At 43.4% G+C, this 18,547-nt stretch overlaps 1 protein-coding gene across 1 annotated transcript in view; it reads left to right on the top strand.

The window, feature by feature from the left end:
• TMEM72 (transmembrane protein 72) overlaps window positions 1-18,547 on the top strand; it is a 173,034-nt gene that overhangs the window by 106,035 nt on the left and 48,452 nt on the right. The window contains exons 2-4 of the mRNA XM_073596954.1: window positions 2,198-2,264; window positions 8,583-8,654; window positions 9,913-10,052. Of these exons, the coding sequence (XP_073453055.1) occupies window positions 2,198-2,264; window positions 8,583-8,654; window positions 9,913-10,052 (279 nt within the window). The remainder of the gene's footprint in view (window positions 1-2,197; window positions 2,265-8,582; window positions 8,655-9,912; window positions 10,053-18,547) is intronic.

Here is an 18,547-nt window from a genome sequence, read left to right as displayed (position 1 = left end):
GTAGGTTTATTTTAACAGTGAGAGACAGAATAACAACAAAAAATCCAGAGCAAAGCATTTCAAGAAATGTTATACATTGATTTGCAGTTTAATGAGTGAAATAAGTATTTGACCCCTTCACAAAACATGACTTAGTACTTCGTAGCAAAACCCTTGTTGGCTATCACAGAGGTCAGACGTTTATTGTAGTTGGCCATCAGGTTTGCACACATCTCAGGAGGGATTTCATCCCACTCCTCTTTGCAGATCCTCTCCAAGTCATTAAGGTTGCGAAGCTGATGTTTGGTAACTCGAACCTTCAGCTCCCTCCACATATTTTCTATGGGCTAGGCCACTCCAGGACCTTAATGTGCTTCTTCTTGAGCCACTCCTTTGTTGCCTTGGCCGTGTGTTTTGGGTCATTGTCATGCTGGAAGATCCATCCATGACCCATTTTCAATGCCCTGGCTGAGGGAAGGAGGATCTCACTCAAGATTTGATGGTTCATGGCCCCATCCATCATCCCTTTGATGCAATGAAGTTGTCCTGTAACCTTAGCAGAAAAACATTCCCAAAGCATAATGTTTCCACCTCCATGTTTGACAGTGGGAATGGTGTTCTTGAAGTCATGGGCAGCATTCCTCCTCCTCCTCCTCCTCCAAACACGGTAGGTTGAGTTAATGCCAAAGAGCTTGTTTTTGGTCTCATCTGATCTGACCACAACACTTTCACCCAATTCTCCTCTGAATCATTCAGATGTTCATTAGCAAACTTCAAACGGGCCTGTATATGGGCTATCTTAAGCAGGGGGATCTTGCGGGCGCTGCAGGATTTCAGTCCTTCACGGAGTAGTGTGTTAGCAAATGTTTTATTGGTGATGAAGGAGAGATTGTAATCTGTTTGTGATTGATTACTTCTGTGGACAGGTGTCTTTTATACAGGTAACAAGCTGTGATTAGGAGCACTTGCTGATTGATAGGGGATCAAATACTTATTTCACTCATTGGGATGCAAATCAATTCATAACTTTTTTGAAATGCGGTTTTCTGCATATTTTTGTTGTTATTCTGTCTCTCACTATTAACTACTTCAGCCCTGGAAGGATTTACCCCCTTCCTGACCAGAGCACTTTTTGCGATACTGACAATTGCGCGGTCGTGCGAAGTTGTACCCAAACAAAATTGACGTGCTTTTTTTCCCACAAACAGAGCTTTCTTTTGGTGGTATTTGATCACCTCTGCCGTTTTTATTTTTTGCGCTATAAACTAAAAAGAGTGACAATTTTGAAAAAAAAAGCAATATTTTTTACTTTTTGTTGTAATAAATATCCCTAAAAAAATATATAAAAAAACTATTTTTTTCTCAGTTTAGGCCGATATGTATTCTTCTACATACTTTTGGTAAAAAAAAATCACAATAAGCGTATATTGATTGGTTTGCACAAAAGTTATAGCGTCTACATAATAGGGGATAGATTTATAGCATTTTTATTATTTTTTTTTTTTTAGTAATGGCGGCGATCTGCGATTTTTATCATGACTGCTACATTATGGTGGACACATTGGACACTTTTGTCACCATTTTGGGACCATTGTCATTTATACAGTGATCAGTGCTATAAAAATGCACTGATTACTGTGTAAATGACATTGGCAGGGGAGGGGTTAAACACTAGGGGGCGATCAAGGGGTTAAGTGTGTCCTAGGGAGGTGTTCTAACTGTGAGGGGGATGGGCTTTCACTGGCATAACAGCGATCACTGCTCCCGATGACAGGGAGCAGTAGATCCCTGCCATGTCACTAGGCAGAACGGGGAAATGCCTTGTTTACATAGGTATCTCCCTATTCGACCTCTCCACACCGCAATCGCGGGCCGCCGGCGAACATAGAGTTCCCGGGACCCGCGGGCATGCTCCCGTGGTGGCAAATTTAAAGGGACATACAGGTATGCCCATTTGCCTGCCTGTGCCATTCTGCCAACGTACATCTGTGTGCAGTGGTCGGCAAGCGGTTAAAATAAAACTATCATTAAAATTACAGACTGATCATTTCTTTGTCAATGGGCAAACGTACAAAATCAGCAGCGAATCAAATACTTTTTCCCCTCACTGAATAGTGATCTGTATAATTAAACAGTTCAAGAATATAACTGAATTGTTGCAAAGTTTTATTAAGTTTTATTAAGTGCTATAAAATGTATCTCTCTGTTCGTTCTACAGTGCTTATCGGTGTTGGTATTGAAACTCTGCAAAAGGGACAGTTTCCAAGTCTGGCCTATTATTTATTGTGAGTATTGTGGTGTGTACGCTAAAATACATTAAACTTTGACTTTGTAAGTTGATATTCAGATTTCATTACCCCATTTATCCTTTTTTATGATAAAGGAAAATTCATTCATTCTCTACTTTTTTAACGCTAGAACTACACAGAGCAAAATGAAAAAATTGATGTTGTTAAAGTATACTTAAAACCATTTTTTTCATTTTGGATAAAGTAGGAAAGGTTTAAAACCACTGAGAGCCTATTTTTTTTGCCATCTACGAGGTGTGTCTATTAAAGAGGAAGTAAACCCTGATGGGTTTTACTTCCTCTTTTGCTCCCTGCAAAGCCTGCAAATGAAAAGCATAATGGGCTAGTATGCATCACATACTAGCCCATTATGTGCCACTTACCTGCAAAAGAATCCAGAGATGTCCCCTGTGTAGGCAGCGTCCATCTTCTGGCCCCTTCCTTCTGGGCCGTGGACTCCTGCTCTATCATTCGCCAGAGCCGCGTGACGTCACTCCGTGGCTCTGTCACTCCGTGGCTCTGTCACTCCGTGGCACCTTCACTCCGTGGCACCTTCACTGCACGTCGCATGCGCATGGGAGCCGCGATTAACGGCACAGGCTAAGGAAGAAACGGCACTTCGTTTTGTTTCTTCCCCGCGCCTGCGCCGTTGGAATTTTCGGCAGACTACAAGTGAAATATCTCCTAAACGGCGCAAGTTTAGGAGATACTTTCACTACCTATAGGTAAGCCTTATTCTAGGCTTACCTATAGGTAGAAGTCCAAAAAGTGAGTTTACAACCACTTTAAATAACAAGAGATCTCAGCCTAGGGGGGCTGTTAGCCCCCTGGAAGATTTTGACATGTCACTGTGGCTTATTGAGGTCTCAGATGGGCTAGCTGAAGGCCTGCTTTTCTGAGAGTTTGCTGAAGCTGACTGAGGGGCTGTTATCTGAGGATCTAGTCTGGTACCATGGGTGAAGGTGTCTGGATGATATTGGAAGAAGGCAACCAATTTTTCAAGGACATAGTGGTGTGAAAGATCCTAGAGACTGTGTGCTGCTGCCATCACTCTTATGAGTCAGCGTGTTTAATGGGGACATTGAGCTCCATTCACAAAACTGTGTTCCCCTTAACATATGTGGTAAAATACTATGCAGCATTTTTCAAAAAGTTTTTGGGCATTTACAAAAAAATGCTACTAAAATACCGCATGAGTTATTTTATGAAGTCTTGTGGTATTTTAGTAGTGAAAACATGCAGTAAATTAACGCCTGGCATTAGCCGACGTATTCATTAACATTAATAAATAGGCATTGTTAGGGATTGGGCAGATGCCTGCGTCCTTAATAGTAACTAAACAACTTGGTTGTTAAGGAGCAGGAGGCTGCCGCGTCCTTAACAACCAATGAGTCATCAGCTAAAACCCTGCTGACAGCTGAATCTAAAAAAAAGAATAGCTGGCAATAAAAATAAAAATCGGGGGGGGGGGGGGGGAATGGCGTGGGGTACCCCCCAAATGCATTCTAGGCCCTTCATGCCAACATTTTTTTTTTTTAATGGCGTAGAGGTCCCCTCCAAAATCCATACCAGACCCTTATCTGAGCATGCAGCCCGGCAGGTCAGGAACCCTCCTGAACCATACCAGGCCACATGGCTTCAACGTGTGGGGGTGCTTTGGGGCAGGGGGCTCCGCCCCCCAAAACACCTTGTCCCCATGCGGGAAGCCCCCAGATCCTGGCTCCCCCTCTATGTAAATGAGTATGGGATACAGCACTATGTATTACCCCTTACATTAATACATAATACATTACATACATACAAAATTCATTAATACATAATACATTACCTAATACATTACTATGTATTACATTCTTGTGTATGTACCCCTACGCATTCACCCCCCAAAAAATGTGTAGTGTTAAAAAAAGACAATAGACAGTTTTTGACAAGTCCTTTTTAAAAAAAATAAAAATAGAAAATAGAAAAAAAAAAGGTCCGCTCGTGCCAAAAGCTCCCACCGTCCGCCAGCTCTGCATTCTGACAGTTCCTAAATAACTAGGGCCACAGTCTGATGAGTGATTGGAATTGTGTGATTGGGGAAAAAGAACACTGGGCATTTACGTAGCAGCTCTTACGGGGGAAGCGCTACACAAGGAACACAAACAGCAATAAAACCCGATAGTGATTCTAACTTTGCATCATGCTATTCAAATTTTTAAAAATGCCTATAGCCACACTTTAATGGTCAAGTTACCTAAAGCAAACATGTGAGATTTTAACACACCTTCTGCAATGTATCATACATGTAGCATTTAGTGTATCTCCAGACAAAACTTGATAGGGTAGGGAAATTAAAGAGAGATTTCCAATGTAGAGAAAAAAGTACATTGCTGACAGGTTCTACCCTCCCCACACAAAATGTTCTATCATTTTATGTCCCTGATATTGACATTTCTACTTATTTTCTGTCCCGCTTACAAAGTTAGAGGAAAGTTTTAACACAGGGATAAGGTTTTCTAATTTATCCATGTGATTGTAATTTTCAAATATCATTGGAACTGTAAATAATTAATAATACCCGCCTAATCTAGCCAATCAGTTTGTATCCAATCAGGCAGGCCCTTGCACTACATTGTTGTTGGTAGGCCTAAAAGAGATTGTACAATCAGATTGCAGTGTGTGGTGAGCTTTAGTTTTGTGAAATAAGCCCATAGTAATAAAAACCTGATAGAGGATCTAACTTTTAACAGCCCCCTTTAAAAAATGGAAAAACCATGTTGGATGAAGCTCTATTGACCACTTCAGCCTCGGAAGGAATTACCCCCTTAATGACCAGGTCATTTTTTGCGATACGGCACTGCGTCGCTTTAACTGACTATTGCGCGGTCGTGCAACGTTGTACACAAACAAAATTTGTGTCCTTTTTTCCCACAAATAGAGATTTCTTTTGGTGGTAAATGATCACCTCTGCATTTTTTATTTTTTTGCGCTATAAACAACAAAAGACTGACATTTTTTTTTTTTAAATATATATTTTTTACTTTCTGCTATACATATGGTAAAAAAAAAAAAATCGCAATAAGCGTATATTGATTGGTTTTTGGCAAAAGTTATAGCGTCTACAAAATAGGGAAAAGATTTAGGGACTTTTTATTATTTTTACTAGTAATGGGTGGGGATCAGCGATTATAAGCGGGACTGCGACTGCGAGGCAGACAAATCTGACCCTAACTGACACTTTTAGGTGACCAATGACACCAATACAGTGATCAGTGCATTTTTATAGCACTGATCACTGTATTAGTGTCATTGGTCACCTAAAAGTATAAATGGCACTGGCAGGGAAGGGGTTAACATTAGGGGGCGATCAAGGGGTTAAGTGTTCCTTAGGGAGTTGTTTCTAACTCGGACTGATTGGGAGTAGAGAGAGATCGCTGTTCCTGATTACTAGGAACAAGTGATCTCTCTCTCTCCTCCCCTGACAGAATGAGGATCTGCCTTGTTTTCATAGGCATATCCCCATTCTGCCTCCCTTCACTGCGATCGCGGGTGGCCAGCGGACGTCGAGTCCGCTGGACCTGCGGGTGAGGTCCCGAGGTGCATGACGGCATGCGCCCACAATACCACATGCACGGACCGACGTATAGGTATGTCGGTTTGCGCAGCCGTGCAACCTTTCCACAGTATATATGCGGGAAGGCGGTCTGCAAGTGGTTAAAGGATTTTTGTTAGCTAGAGCCAACAGTGATGTCGAATAAAAGCAAATTAGATTTATTTTAGTGAGATCAGTAATTCCATTTGCTTACAGATAAGGAATGTAGTTATAAATTACTCTTTCTGTTTAAGCTGGGTAATCAGCTCTAATCAGTGGTGGCTGGTGAAGTTTTAAGATGGGGATCGCCAGACCTCACCTTCCTTTTTTACCCCTCTCCCTTTTTTTTATAAGCCCCACCCCTTATAGAATTCACCCACTTTGTCCCCGGTATTCCACTTGCAAGTGGTAGTGCTCAGCATCACAGGACAGAGTATACAGCCCCAGAATCACAGGACAGAGTATACAGCCCCAGAATCACAGGACAGAGTATACAGCCCCAGAATCACAGGACAGAGTATACAGCCCCAGAATCACAGGACAGAGTATACAGCTCAGCATCACAGATGCTATATATAGCTCAGCATTACAGATATGGAAATAGATCAGCATTACAGATTGGCTATATAGATCAGCATCACAAATAGGGTACATAGATCAGCATCACAAATAGGGTATATAGATCAGCATCACAAATAGGGTATATAGATCAGCATCACAGATAGGAAATATAGATCAGCATCACAGATAGGAAATATAGATCAGCATCACAGATAGTATATAGATATGCATCACAGATAGTATATAGATCAGCATCACAGACAGTATATAGATCAGCACCACATATATTATATAGATCAGCATCACAGGTAGTTTATAGATATGCATCACATAACATCACTAAACACCCCCCCCGACAGCACACTGACAGCATGACAGCAAACTGACAGCACCCACGCACTCCCCCCCCCTAGCGGCACACTGACAGCAACCCCCCGGGCGCGGCTCATGGTCATCCCTGGTGCAGGAGGTCCAGCACTTACCGAACTGTGGTATCCTCTTCTCCTGTGTCTCTTCCAGGCAGTAGCGGCAGCGGCAGCGGCAGAGGAGTCCGCTCCTCATGCTTCCTCCGCTCTGTTCCTTTTCTGCCAAAGTGCTGGGCATCCAATAGCCTGGTGATTTAGCCAATCAGGAAACAGGTCTCACTGACGGGGAGGCACTGTGGTATGAAAATAGTGAAAATTATTTCGCTATGATCACACAATTGGGTGGGATCAGGGCGCATTCTCTGCCCCCTGGGCCCACCCTTTTTTGAAGCCTATTAGAGCCTCTGGCTCTAATCAGTTGCTTAAAAAAAAATCACACCCCCTCCCACCCCTGCTATTGGAGTCTATGCGTCCGGCGTCCTGAAAGGGGCCGCCACTGGCTCTAACTTTCTATGGCTGATGAACAATCTTGTCACTGATGACAACGTGCCAGGGACAGGATTACTGACAAGCCATTTACCTTTTGCTATGAGATCACTTATTCACTAGCCAAGACAACACGGTGTCGCTTTCTGACTGCCCCCTACCTAGCTAGTGAGTCTGCAGCATTCCAGACCAGCAATAGTGTTTACCATTGGTAAAGTTGCTCCCTTGCCTGGTTTATTTAGCAGTGTTACTCAGCTCAGATGGACCTTATAGCTCATTGTTACAAACCTGTGACCATGTAATTAGTCAGACAGGAACCTATAGTTATTTAGCATACCACCCGTTTTATAATCATAAATCTATAAAAGGGTGTCTCAACATGGGTACCATGAACCAGCTTCAACAAAATTTGCTTATTACTGTTCAGTTACCATGCAAAATTGTCCACAAAAATATTTTGACTACAGCCAATCTATATTGTGAAGTGATAAAATATTTCTTCCACTGTAGAAAAAAGTAATTTTAAGTTGGGTTTCGGAATAGTAATCAGGAATTATGGGGTTTTTTTTGGTTTTTTTTATTATATATTTTTTTTTTTTGTAGCGCTTGGTGATTAACGAAAAGGTGTTACCCAAAAGATTATGCATATCAGTGCATTTACTACACACTGATGATAGCCAACAGTTGTATGCAGTGTGGAAAATTGGCTCTATAATATTAGGAATAATCATAATAAAGAAGGCTGGTCCTACTGTTACCGATACCACATTTATTATAATACATACAGTACATGAACAATAGTGGAGATTTTTAAGGTATCAAAATAATGTACAAATACAACTACAATACATTATTCATAAAATCTCTTACATATTATACATAAAGGAACGTAAAAATATACAGAATAATTAGATTAGATTGACAACAGAATTATTATGCTGACATGGACATTCAATAGTATTAACTAACCTTTTCCAGCCATTGCTAGAAACCGCTCAACTAACAGTCGATGAGATACGCCACAGATGGTTGGTGGTATAATATTAGGCTATATCAATACTATACACCTGTGGTTCTGGATGTACAGTAAGCCACTGGGGCAAAAAGGAATAATCTACATGACTCTGCCCACTGTCCAGAAATTTTTGGATTATGTGATGGAATCACATTTTTTTTTCCTCTGTAGGTTGAACTGGATGGACCTATATCTTTTTTTTCAAACAGACTAACTATGTAACTATGTGAATACTGTTTGTTCTACTGTGCTATACTTTATATGCATGAATGCAGATTCTGTATTCTTTCATTATCTCTGTATTTCTGCTACAGGTTTTCATCAGCAGCAGTGTCATTCTGTGAAGGGGCTTTCTTCATACACATGTTTCTCGCGCACTGTATAAGGTATTACCTGTGTCTTAATTTGCTCATTAACCACTTACGGACCGTCCGCTGTCATTACACGTCGGTATTTTGAAAAGGGCTATTGTCGTTATAGCAGCACCTAGCTGCTATAACCCCGGTATCCTCTTCTTCAGCGGACGGTCTGCTTTCAGATAAAAGTGGTTTCTGCTGCAGATTCACCGCAAGATCACTTTTATTGGCGGCAGGAGAGGGCTACCGCCGCGCTCTGGTGCCCTCCGCTGCTTACCGGACCCATTGGTTAGTGGCAGAGGCGATCGGGTCCTGTGTCCTGTAAGATATGGAGACGGATGAGGGGAAGATGGCCCCCACCCATCTCCATACCATTGCAGGGCGGAAGTGACGTCAAAACGTCACTTCCACCCATAGCTCTTAAAGAGACTTTTTTTTTTTAATGTCATTGATTTTTTTTTTTTTTTATTGTATTTTAGTGTAAATATGAGATCTGAGGTCTTTTTGACCTGTCATGCTATTTTTCTATTACAAGGGATGTTTACATTCCTTGTATTAGGAATAAAAGTGACACCATTTTTTTTAAAGAACAGTGTAAAAATAAAAAATAAAAGGTAAAATAAATAAGAAAAAAAATAAATAACATTTTAAACATGCCCCATCGCTTCGAGCTCACGTGCTTTAGCGAACTCATACGTGAGCAGCGCCCGCATATGAAAACGGTGTTCAAACCACACATGTGAGGTATCGCTGCGACCGTTAGATCAAGAGTAATAATTCTAGCCATAGACCTGCTCTGTAACTCATCCAACCTGTAGAATTTTTTAAACGTCGCCTATGGAGATTTTTAAGGGTAAAAGTTTTGTCTCCATTCCACGAGCGGGCGCAATTTTGAAGCGTAACATGGTGGGTATCAATTTACTCAGCGTAATATTATCTTTTACAATATAAAAAAATTGGGCTAACTTTACTGTTGTCTTTTTTTTTTTTTTATTCAAAAAAGTGTATTTTTTCCAAAAAAAGTATGCTTGTAAGACCGCTGCGCAAATACCGTCTGACAGAAAGTATTGCAATGACCACCATTTTATTCTCTAGGGTGTTAGAAAAAAAAAATACAATGTTTGAGGGTTCTAAGTAATTTTCTAGCAAAAAAAAACTGTTTTTAACTTGTAAACACCAAATCTCAGAAAGAGGCTTGGTCCTTAGGTGGTTAATATAGAAACCTCTTTTTATGTCAAATACTGCTTTGTATATAATGTAATACAAACATGTGCCTCTTTCAATATAGGTGGCAATCAGAACCCCGTCTGTACGTATGCTTAAGGAAAACAGCACGAATGGGAGGATTTCAAAAATTCCTGGGGTATGGCATACTGTCAATAGCCTGCTTCCTTCACCCAGTATTGGTCTGGCATGTCACAATTCCAGGTATAGTACCCCTGTCTACGGTTATCATTCATTTATATATGTCATGAACTGCCCCATTGCTGACTTTTGGTCACTCTCAGGGCTGTGCTCCTGGAAATGTCTATGGTGAGATCATCACAACTAGGCAAACCTTATTTTCTACTTTCAGATAGAGTAGGAAAAAGTTTGAACTTCTGTCAGATATTTATTGTCTTTGATTCTTTTTATATGTTTTACTCCAAATTTCTCTCTATAGACCACTGCCACTGAAACAGAAAGTGATGGGAAATCTACAATTTTACAGTTGTCTCTGGAACAGGAGGTGAGGGAAAATATTTTATTGAGGTCACTTGTTCCAGTGACAGCTGCCAAAGGTTGGACTTCCCCTCACTAAAAAAAATCTTTGAATGGTGGTCCACTTCAACTTTTTTTAACTAATCAAGGGGATACTGAAACAATTAATTATGTTCAGGATACAAACCCTGACAGGCTGTAAACCTTTATAGTTCATTGTACACATGGATGTACCAATCCATACCCCCCATGCAAAGGGGCCATCTTCATCCACGTGGAATGCACAGGTGTACTGTCCAGACCTGTGCAGGCAGTCTGTTTAGGTCAATGACAGGTGGCTGGCTGCACAGACCTGCACGGATCTGCACATGCTTCCTGAAATGTACTCCAATGTGGGTTTGATGCAAGGATCAGAACACCTGCATCTTGCGCAGGTGAAGACAGTCCCTTTGCACAGGTGTACATATCGGTACACCAGTGTGAATAAACCTTAATGAGGTATTAAACAGAAATCAAAAATATAAAATATTTTAGCTTACCAATCATTAGCTGTGGTGGCTACATTTGTTTTTTTTAGGCTTTTCTCTCTGTTTTCACGTTGTCATCTAGACACAGCTCCTGTATTAGAGTGCCTACACTCTAGATGAAGGCACAACAGAGACCCCTTTGGACAGCATCATTAGTCTGGGGTTAAGGGAGTGTTAGATGTTAATTTGTAGTCCTGTGAGCCTCCAGGTAATTGACCAAATCTGGTCTCCAAAATAGTGTGTCTTTGCAAACGATCAGCTGCTAACGTTACGCATGTCTCATAACCATGCAAAATAGTTAAACCAAATAGTACACACGCTGCGCTTATCAAAATAAAATGTAAGAAATTTCTACTGAAATATTAATAAAGTAATATTGCGCTAAACATACAAAATATACAAAATCTATTAATACTATACATTAATGTGAAATAAACTTCAATGAATGAATAAATAGGTAAAAGTGCTCCAATCAGCCTGTGTATTGCAACTATTCCACAAAGCTTGAGCAAATTTCAAACATTAATAAATAATTCAAAACAAATATCTATGCGATTTAGTGTTGCATCCATGCATTTCAGTGCTGTATCTATGCAATATGGTGTTAGTGCAATGTTCAAACAATAAAAAGTTAAAAAATACAAAAGAAACGCATCCATGCGATTTGGTGCTACATCCATGTGATTCTATGCAATTCAGTGCTGTGTTGCTGTGCAATAATCAAATTAACTGTCCGGTTTAGTGCTGCATCTATGCAATATGGTGTTAGTGCAATGTTCAAACAATAAAAAATTTAAAAATACAAAAAAGCGCATCCCTGTGATTTGGTGCTGCATCCATGTGATCCTATGCAATTCAGTGCTGTGTTGCTGTGCAATGATCAAATTACCAGTCCACAGATCTCCCACAATCCATTCATGTGTTATCGTGAACACAAACTAAAGTGCTGTGTGCTCATACAAGTCCTCCCCCCAGGTGATAGCCCCTCACCTTAGGGCGTTGACCTTGCAATCAAGCTTGGTCAGAATGCGCCTTAGAACCTCTCTGGGTTCGATGTTATATGCAGGGTCCTGGATCGATTTGCACTGGTGCCTCTGTTCCTCACAGCAGTCCCGTTTGCACCTCAATATATCAACACAAAAAGGACTTCATGGTGTAGTATGTACTAAATTTATTAAAATCATAAACAAATCCCGCAATGGGTACTCACAGTAACAAGGCGCTTAAGGGCGCCACACTAGAACAGCATAAACGAACGGGCAACAGCGGCCGGTATGGGGTGGCCTGCTAATCTTTCCCAACAGGTTGTATAACGTTTCGTCCTGTCCCCTTCTCCTACGCGTGTTCGATACAAGGGGTATTTTGTATCTTCATCAGGGGGTGATTTGTCACCCCCTGATGCTGGCCGCTGTTGCCTGTTCGTTTATGCTGTTTTAGTGTGGCGCCCTTAAGTGCCTTGTTACTGTGAGTACCCATTGCGGGATTTGTTTATGATTTTAATAAATTTAGTACATACTGCACCATGAAGTCCTTTTTGTGTTGATATATTGAGGTGCAAATGGGACTGCTGTGAGGAACAGAGGCACCAGTGCAAATCGATCCAGGACCCTGCATATAACATCGAACCCATAGAGGACACATGCCCTAAGGTGAGGGGCTATCACCTGGGGGGTAGGACTTGTATGAGCACACAGCACTTTAGTTTGTGTTCACGATCTTTTTTAGATGAGAGAAATAATGTATGCTGCATTAAACAGGTACCTAGGTGGGGTCAGTCCAGGGCTTCCACATTCTTGTGAATTTCTGAGGACAGCCTCTAGAGGTATAGGTCAGTTTGTACATGGGTAAAACAGCATTGACTTAGTTCTCCCATGCCCTTACCGTGGGTGACACATTAGAATTCTATTTAAATAAGATCTCTTTTTTTGCATAAAAGAACAGCAGCGATACAAGTAGCTTGGTGTACCTAGGCCTCTGGTCATCGTCCTGTATGCCCAAAAGAGCTAATTCAGGTGAGAGGGGTATATCAAGTTGCAAACGGACATTAATAACCTCCATTATGGCAGACCAGAAACCGGAAAGTTTAGGACAGGCCCAAAACATGTGAATGTAGGTGCTATCAGAAGACTGACAGCGCGGACAATTCGGGGGCCTCTGCGGGTATATTCTATGCAGTCTCTGAGGCGTGAGGTATACTCTGTGAAGGAATTTTGCTTGAATTAGTTTGTCCCTGGAAGAAATCACTAGCCTAGAGCTATCTTCAAAAGACTCCTCCCACGTTTCTCTATATAGGGTCGGGATCTCATCCTTCCACTTAGTCCAAAGTGCTTCCATCTTTGGTGAATCCTTCCTGAGGAGAGTGAAATATAACGCAGATAGAGGTTTAGCTAAGGATTCCTGGGCTAGTAAGTCCTCAACCACATCCGATACAAGATCGGACAGTGTTGGGAACTGTGCTCGAAATGCGTGATGCAGCTGGTGGTATCGGAATACCATCCATGCAGGAAGGCCATGTCTACCAGCCAGCTCCTGAAAGGATTTAAGAGCACCTGCCGACATCACATCTTTCAGTACTTTAATGTCATATCTAGCTAAAACTTGTGGGTCAGGGATTGACCGAAAGTGTGGTAGTGATGGGTTTCCCCATAGCGGGCAAAAGGGGGACCACCGGTTGGGGGAGAGAAAGCGTTTCCTAGCCCGACTCCAGACCCTAAGGGTAGCTTTAGTAGGGGTTGGTAAAGAAGGGTACGCCGAGGCCCCCCTATATATCAGGTTACCCAGTTCCTGAAGGGATCCTACGATAGCTGCCTCGAGGCAGACCGCAGCATTGGACCTAGACTGCTCCAGCCACCACCTAACCGTGACCAGCATAGCTGCACGGTAATACAATAGCAGATTAGGTAAGGCCAACCCCCTACAGTCAACCGGGAGCTGAAGGGTCGACTTAGCTATACATGGGGTGGATCCCCACCATAAAAAGGACACAATGCAGCTATTGAGATCTTTAAAAAACGACTGGGGTATCCACACAGGGCAGTTCCTGAAAATATAGTTAAGTTTAGGAAGATAGATCATCTTCAGGATATTAATACGTCCTAGGAGATTGAGGGGCAAATTAGCCCACCGAGTGCAGTGGTCCTTGAGGCGTGTCGCTATGGGTTGGAGATTGAGACGTTGAAAGGACTGGGGATCTCGCGTAACCCTAATTCCCAAGTACGTGAACTCGTCCAACCATCGTAACGCCGTCTGAGCTGCAGATTGTCTAGACTGCACATCAAGTGGAAACAAGACAGACTTGCTCCAGTTGATCCGGACTCCAGAAAACCTTCCAAACACATCAAAGGTCTCCAGGGCAGCCCGTAGAGAAGCACCGGCGTTTCGCAAATATAACAAGGTGTCATCCGCATAGAGTGATATCTTCTCCTCCAGAGGGCCAACCCGGAGACCCTCAATTCTGCCGGATTCCCTGACCAGAACTGCCAGTGGCTCCAAGGCCAGCGCAAACAGACTAGGGGATAGGGGACAACCCTGTCGGGTCCCCCTCTGGAGGAGAAAATAATCAGAAAGGGTATTATTCACCCGAATCCTCGCCTTAAAATAAAATTCGATAGGAATGCCATCAGGACCTGGAGCCTTGCCAGATTGCATAGACCCCAGTGCCTCCTGCACCTCTTCCAGGGAGATGTCCCTATCCAACTCCTCACACTTCCTCGCCTCCAGGGAGGGGAGCGGAATCTTGTCAAGGTAATGGAGTAGCTCGGAAGTGTAATAGGTTGCCCTGGAGGAATAAAGGGTCTGGTAGAACTCTAGGAATCTTGCACTAATGTCCGCCGGAGCGGTCAGGGGACAACCATTCAGATCCCTCAGCCTACCAATATGTGTCACAGTATGCTGGCCCCCGACCAACCAGGCCAGCAGCTTACCGTTTTTGTCACCAAATTCAAACACCCGCTGGGCACTATCAAGCATAGATTTCTTAGTAAGCTCTACTCTGAGTAGGGACAATTCTCTCAGGGTGTCTTGCCAGGGCACATAATGGCTCTGAGTAGGAGACCGGATGTATTCAGCTTCTTTTAACCTTGCTTGTTCCTCTAGATTCCTCAGAGACTGCACAGATCGCCGCTTCTTTGCAGCTATACGATTAATATATATTCCCCTGAGCCATGACTTAAGTGTATCCCACACAACCAGAGGCCCAGCAGACCTCGCATTATCAAGCCAAAAGGCACAAAGTGACTCCGGCATCTCCTCCAGAATATCCGGATCCATAATCCAGTATTTGGACAGCCTCCATACTCCCACACCCTCCACATCAGGGAGCCGAAACGTAACAGATACCGGAGCATGATCCGAAATTCCCCTTGAGAGGATTTCTGCGGACTCCACCCTACGCATCAGAGCAGGGGAGGCAAATGCCAAGTCAATACGGAACAAGGACCGGTATGTGGTAGACAGGTAGGTATATTCCCTATCAGAGGGATGAAAGTGTCTCCAAACATCTGTCATGTGAAAGGTGGAGGCCCACCGAGATATACTTGACTGCTGAGGAGCAGAAGCATGGAGTCTGTCCATCCCCGGAGACGGAGTCATATTAAAGTCCCCAACAAAGAGAACATTGTCAACATTGTAAAGTATCACCTGCTGCATCAGCACATGAAGCACATCTATATTGGCCGGGGGGGAGGTAAACGCACACGATCACAAATGGGATCTCCGAAATCAAGGCGTGCAAGAGTACATACCTTCCCCCCCGGGTCGAGTTTAACATTCAAAAGCTGGAAGGGCAGGGACTTCTGTACTAAAATGCTTACACCTCTAGCGTAATTAGAATAGGGAGCATGGTAAGGCACGCTTTAAGCTCAAAATTCGGGATCCCATAAGATGTGTCTCCAACAGAATACACACCTGTGGGCGGAGCCTCTGTAAATAGTTAAGTACCAGTGAACGCTTTATGGCAGAGTTTAACCCCCGCACATTCCATGCCACCACTAGGCACTTAGTCATAGTATGGGCATGATATTAAATGGTGCAGGTTCCTGGGTGCCGTCATCCAGAGCCACCTCTGCAAGGGGAAGCAGCACCAGACCACAGACACACCAGACTCCTGCAGCAAGGTATTCCAGCCAGCAGTACCACTCTTAGCAATTAGGGATATGATAAACATTTCAAACAAAAGACCAACAAACAAACTGAAACATAGGTAACATCCAAACTCCCAAAACAGGTCGGCAAGTGCCAACACCCTCCACCCCCCACCCCGTGCACCTCGAAACAGGGAGGCACCCTTAAATCCCAAACATCCCATAGTCAATAGACTATAACTTTAAAGTTGGGGTCCGGAACAGGGTCTACTACATCCCAACTGACCGGGATTCTAAACGTGAATATTCATAGGGAGACTCGACCCTGAGTATTGGAGTATTATAATCCGGAGAACAAACACTGAGATTCACCTGCCTAAGGAGGGGCACACACTTGGAGAACAGTTGCTACTACAGCAAGCAGTACATAAAAAAAATAAAAAAAAGGGAATAAAAATATGAAAAAATAAGGGAAAGAAAAAGAGTTATTTAAGGAAAAATACCAGGTTACCAGACAACCAGGGAAAGCAGTCTGGCATGTGTCCAGGATCTCTAGCGCCGCTCTGTAACATGTAACAATGGCCGCCAGACCAAAAGGAAAAAAGCCAAAAAAAAATAAACTTCAGGGGGAGTATAGGCCGTAACCAGCGCGGAGCCAGGTAGGCATGCCCATCCAATGCATCCCCACAATTAGGAAACGTCCAGGACTAATAACAGTTGGTGGAGTGCAGAATATGGGCCTGGGCATAGTAGGATAAACACTGCACAGCTCACCCGTCTCCAGCGTCATGCGAATCCTGAACTCAGGAACGATAAACAGGTATCCAGAGTCGGTCAGCGCCGGCCTCCTATAAAGGTAAAGTCTCCAGCCAAGCAGTAGCATCTTTAGGGTTAGTAAAGAACCGAATCGTCTCGCCGTCCACCACACAGGGCTTCGCAGGGAACAAGACGCTGTATTTAATACCTCTCCTTCTGAGGCCAGCCTTGACAACATCAAAGGAGCGGCGTTGTCTCTGGGTCTCCATAATATAGTATACTCCATAGTATAGTCCGGGAACAAGAGCAGCATGACGTTCCAGAAAGGTAACTCTCCCACAGCCCGAGAAGCCCTAAGCAGTTCATCCCAGTCTTGGAAGTTTAGCAGCCGGAGGATGAAAGTGTGGGGAGGGGCCTGGGTGGGACCCGGTGGGTTCTTTCAACGGCAATGTAAGGAGAGAGCTGAGCGGAGGGCAGCAGGGAGCGCAACAGGTCTTCCGTGAACAGGGCCGATGTTCTGCCCTCAACACCCTCTGGGAGACCCACAATTGTGAGGTTGTTCCGTCTGCTGCAATTTTCCGCATCCTCCGCTCTATACTCTAGGGCTTTAACTTTTGTCTAAAGGGTGCGGATGGAAGCCGCATGGTCAGCCACTGTATCCTCCACCAAGCCCACACGCTGCTCAGCCTCCGACACTCTGGATCTGATTTTGTCAAAATCCTGTCGCATCAAGCCCACGTCCAACTGAACCTCTTCTATCTTGGATGCCAATGCAGTCTGACAAGAGGTAATAGCCGACATGATCTCAGGCAAGCCCGGAGGGGCTGCTGGCAGATCCTCCTCGTGGTCCATTTGCGACGCCATATTGCTATGGCACCCAGGGGATCTCAGGGAGCAGAGCGGATCGATTTCCTCCGGTGTATTCGGGGGAAATTTCTTGCCCCGCTTTTGAATGCCAGGAGTTCTGGAAGGCATCCAGAGACCAGGGGGGTCTCTCTGGTGAATATAGTCGCAGTGTACGGATAGATTACCAATCGGTACTCCAGGAGCTCTCAGGGAACACGTCCGCTCAGTCCGCCATGCTGGCCATGCCCCCCCCCCCCCCCCCCCCCCGTTAACATTTTTTAAGTCACAGCAGCAGTTTTTTCCTGTTAGGGTAAAAATTTTACATAAATACAATCTGATCATTGTAAGCACCCCTGTTAGTGGTAAATGGTTTGACTCAACCTTCTAGCTGCTACATCTGCAGGACAGCTTGTTCTATTGAAAAACAACAGACTTATTGGCAGGATCACCAGGTGAAATAAAAGGAAAGACAGTCTAAAAAAAAGGAGCCACCACATCTAAGAACTGGTAAACTGCAATACAATAAATATTTGCTTTTGGGTGGCAGCCTGGAAAGAACAGAGGAAGCTAAGCACAGCCCCTAGATCCATGGACATTGCTGGCCATTATTACAACTGCACATAGTAAGGGGTACAATGTTTTTTACCAGTGGATTGCTACAGACATTGTTAGGCATGATTTTCTTAAAAGAAAGCTTAGGATATTACTCCATATTACATTTAAACAGTGGACCACCTAGGTATTATATAAGTTATCCACTATATAACCATTATATGATGTTTATTCAATACACCAGAAATTTTGCTTTTATTACCACTAGGCCACAAAACAAAAATAGGTAGGCTGTTGGAATGGGCAAAAGGAGATCTGCATGTAAACCACAATTCTGAATGGATTGAGGGCCAGTTCACGCCACATGCAGTCCAGTGCTTTTTTTTCTGCATCAAAAATGCATGGAAAGTAGCTTATATGGTTTCCAATGACATAGTTCACACCAGTGCGGTCAGTTTCA

The sequence above is a fragment of the Aquarana catesbeiana genome, linkage group LG08 (assembly GCF_042186555.1).
Source record: "Aquarana catesbeiana isolate 2022-GZ linkage group LG08, ASM4218655v1, whole genome shotgun sequence".
Lineage (NCBI taxonomy): Eukaryota > Metazoa > Chordata > Amphibia > Anura > Ranidae > Aquarana > Aquarana catesbeiana.
This window is presented reverse-complemented; position numbering and strand designations above follow the sequence as displayed.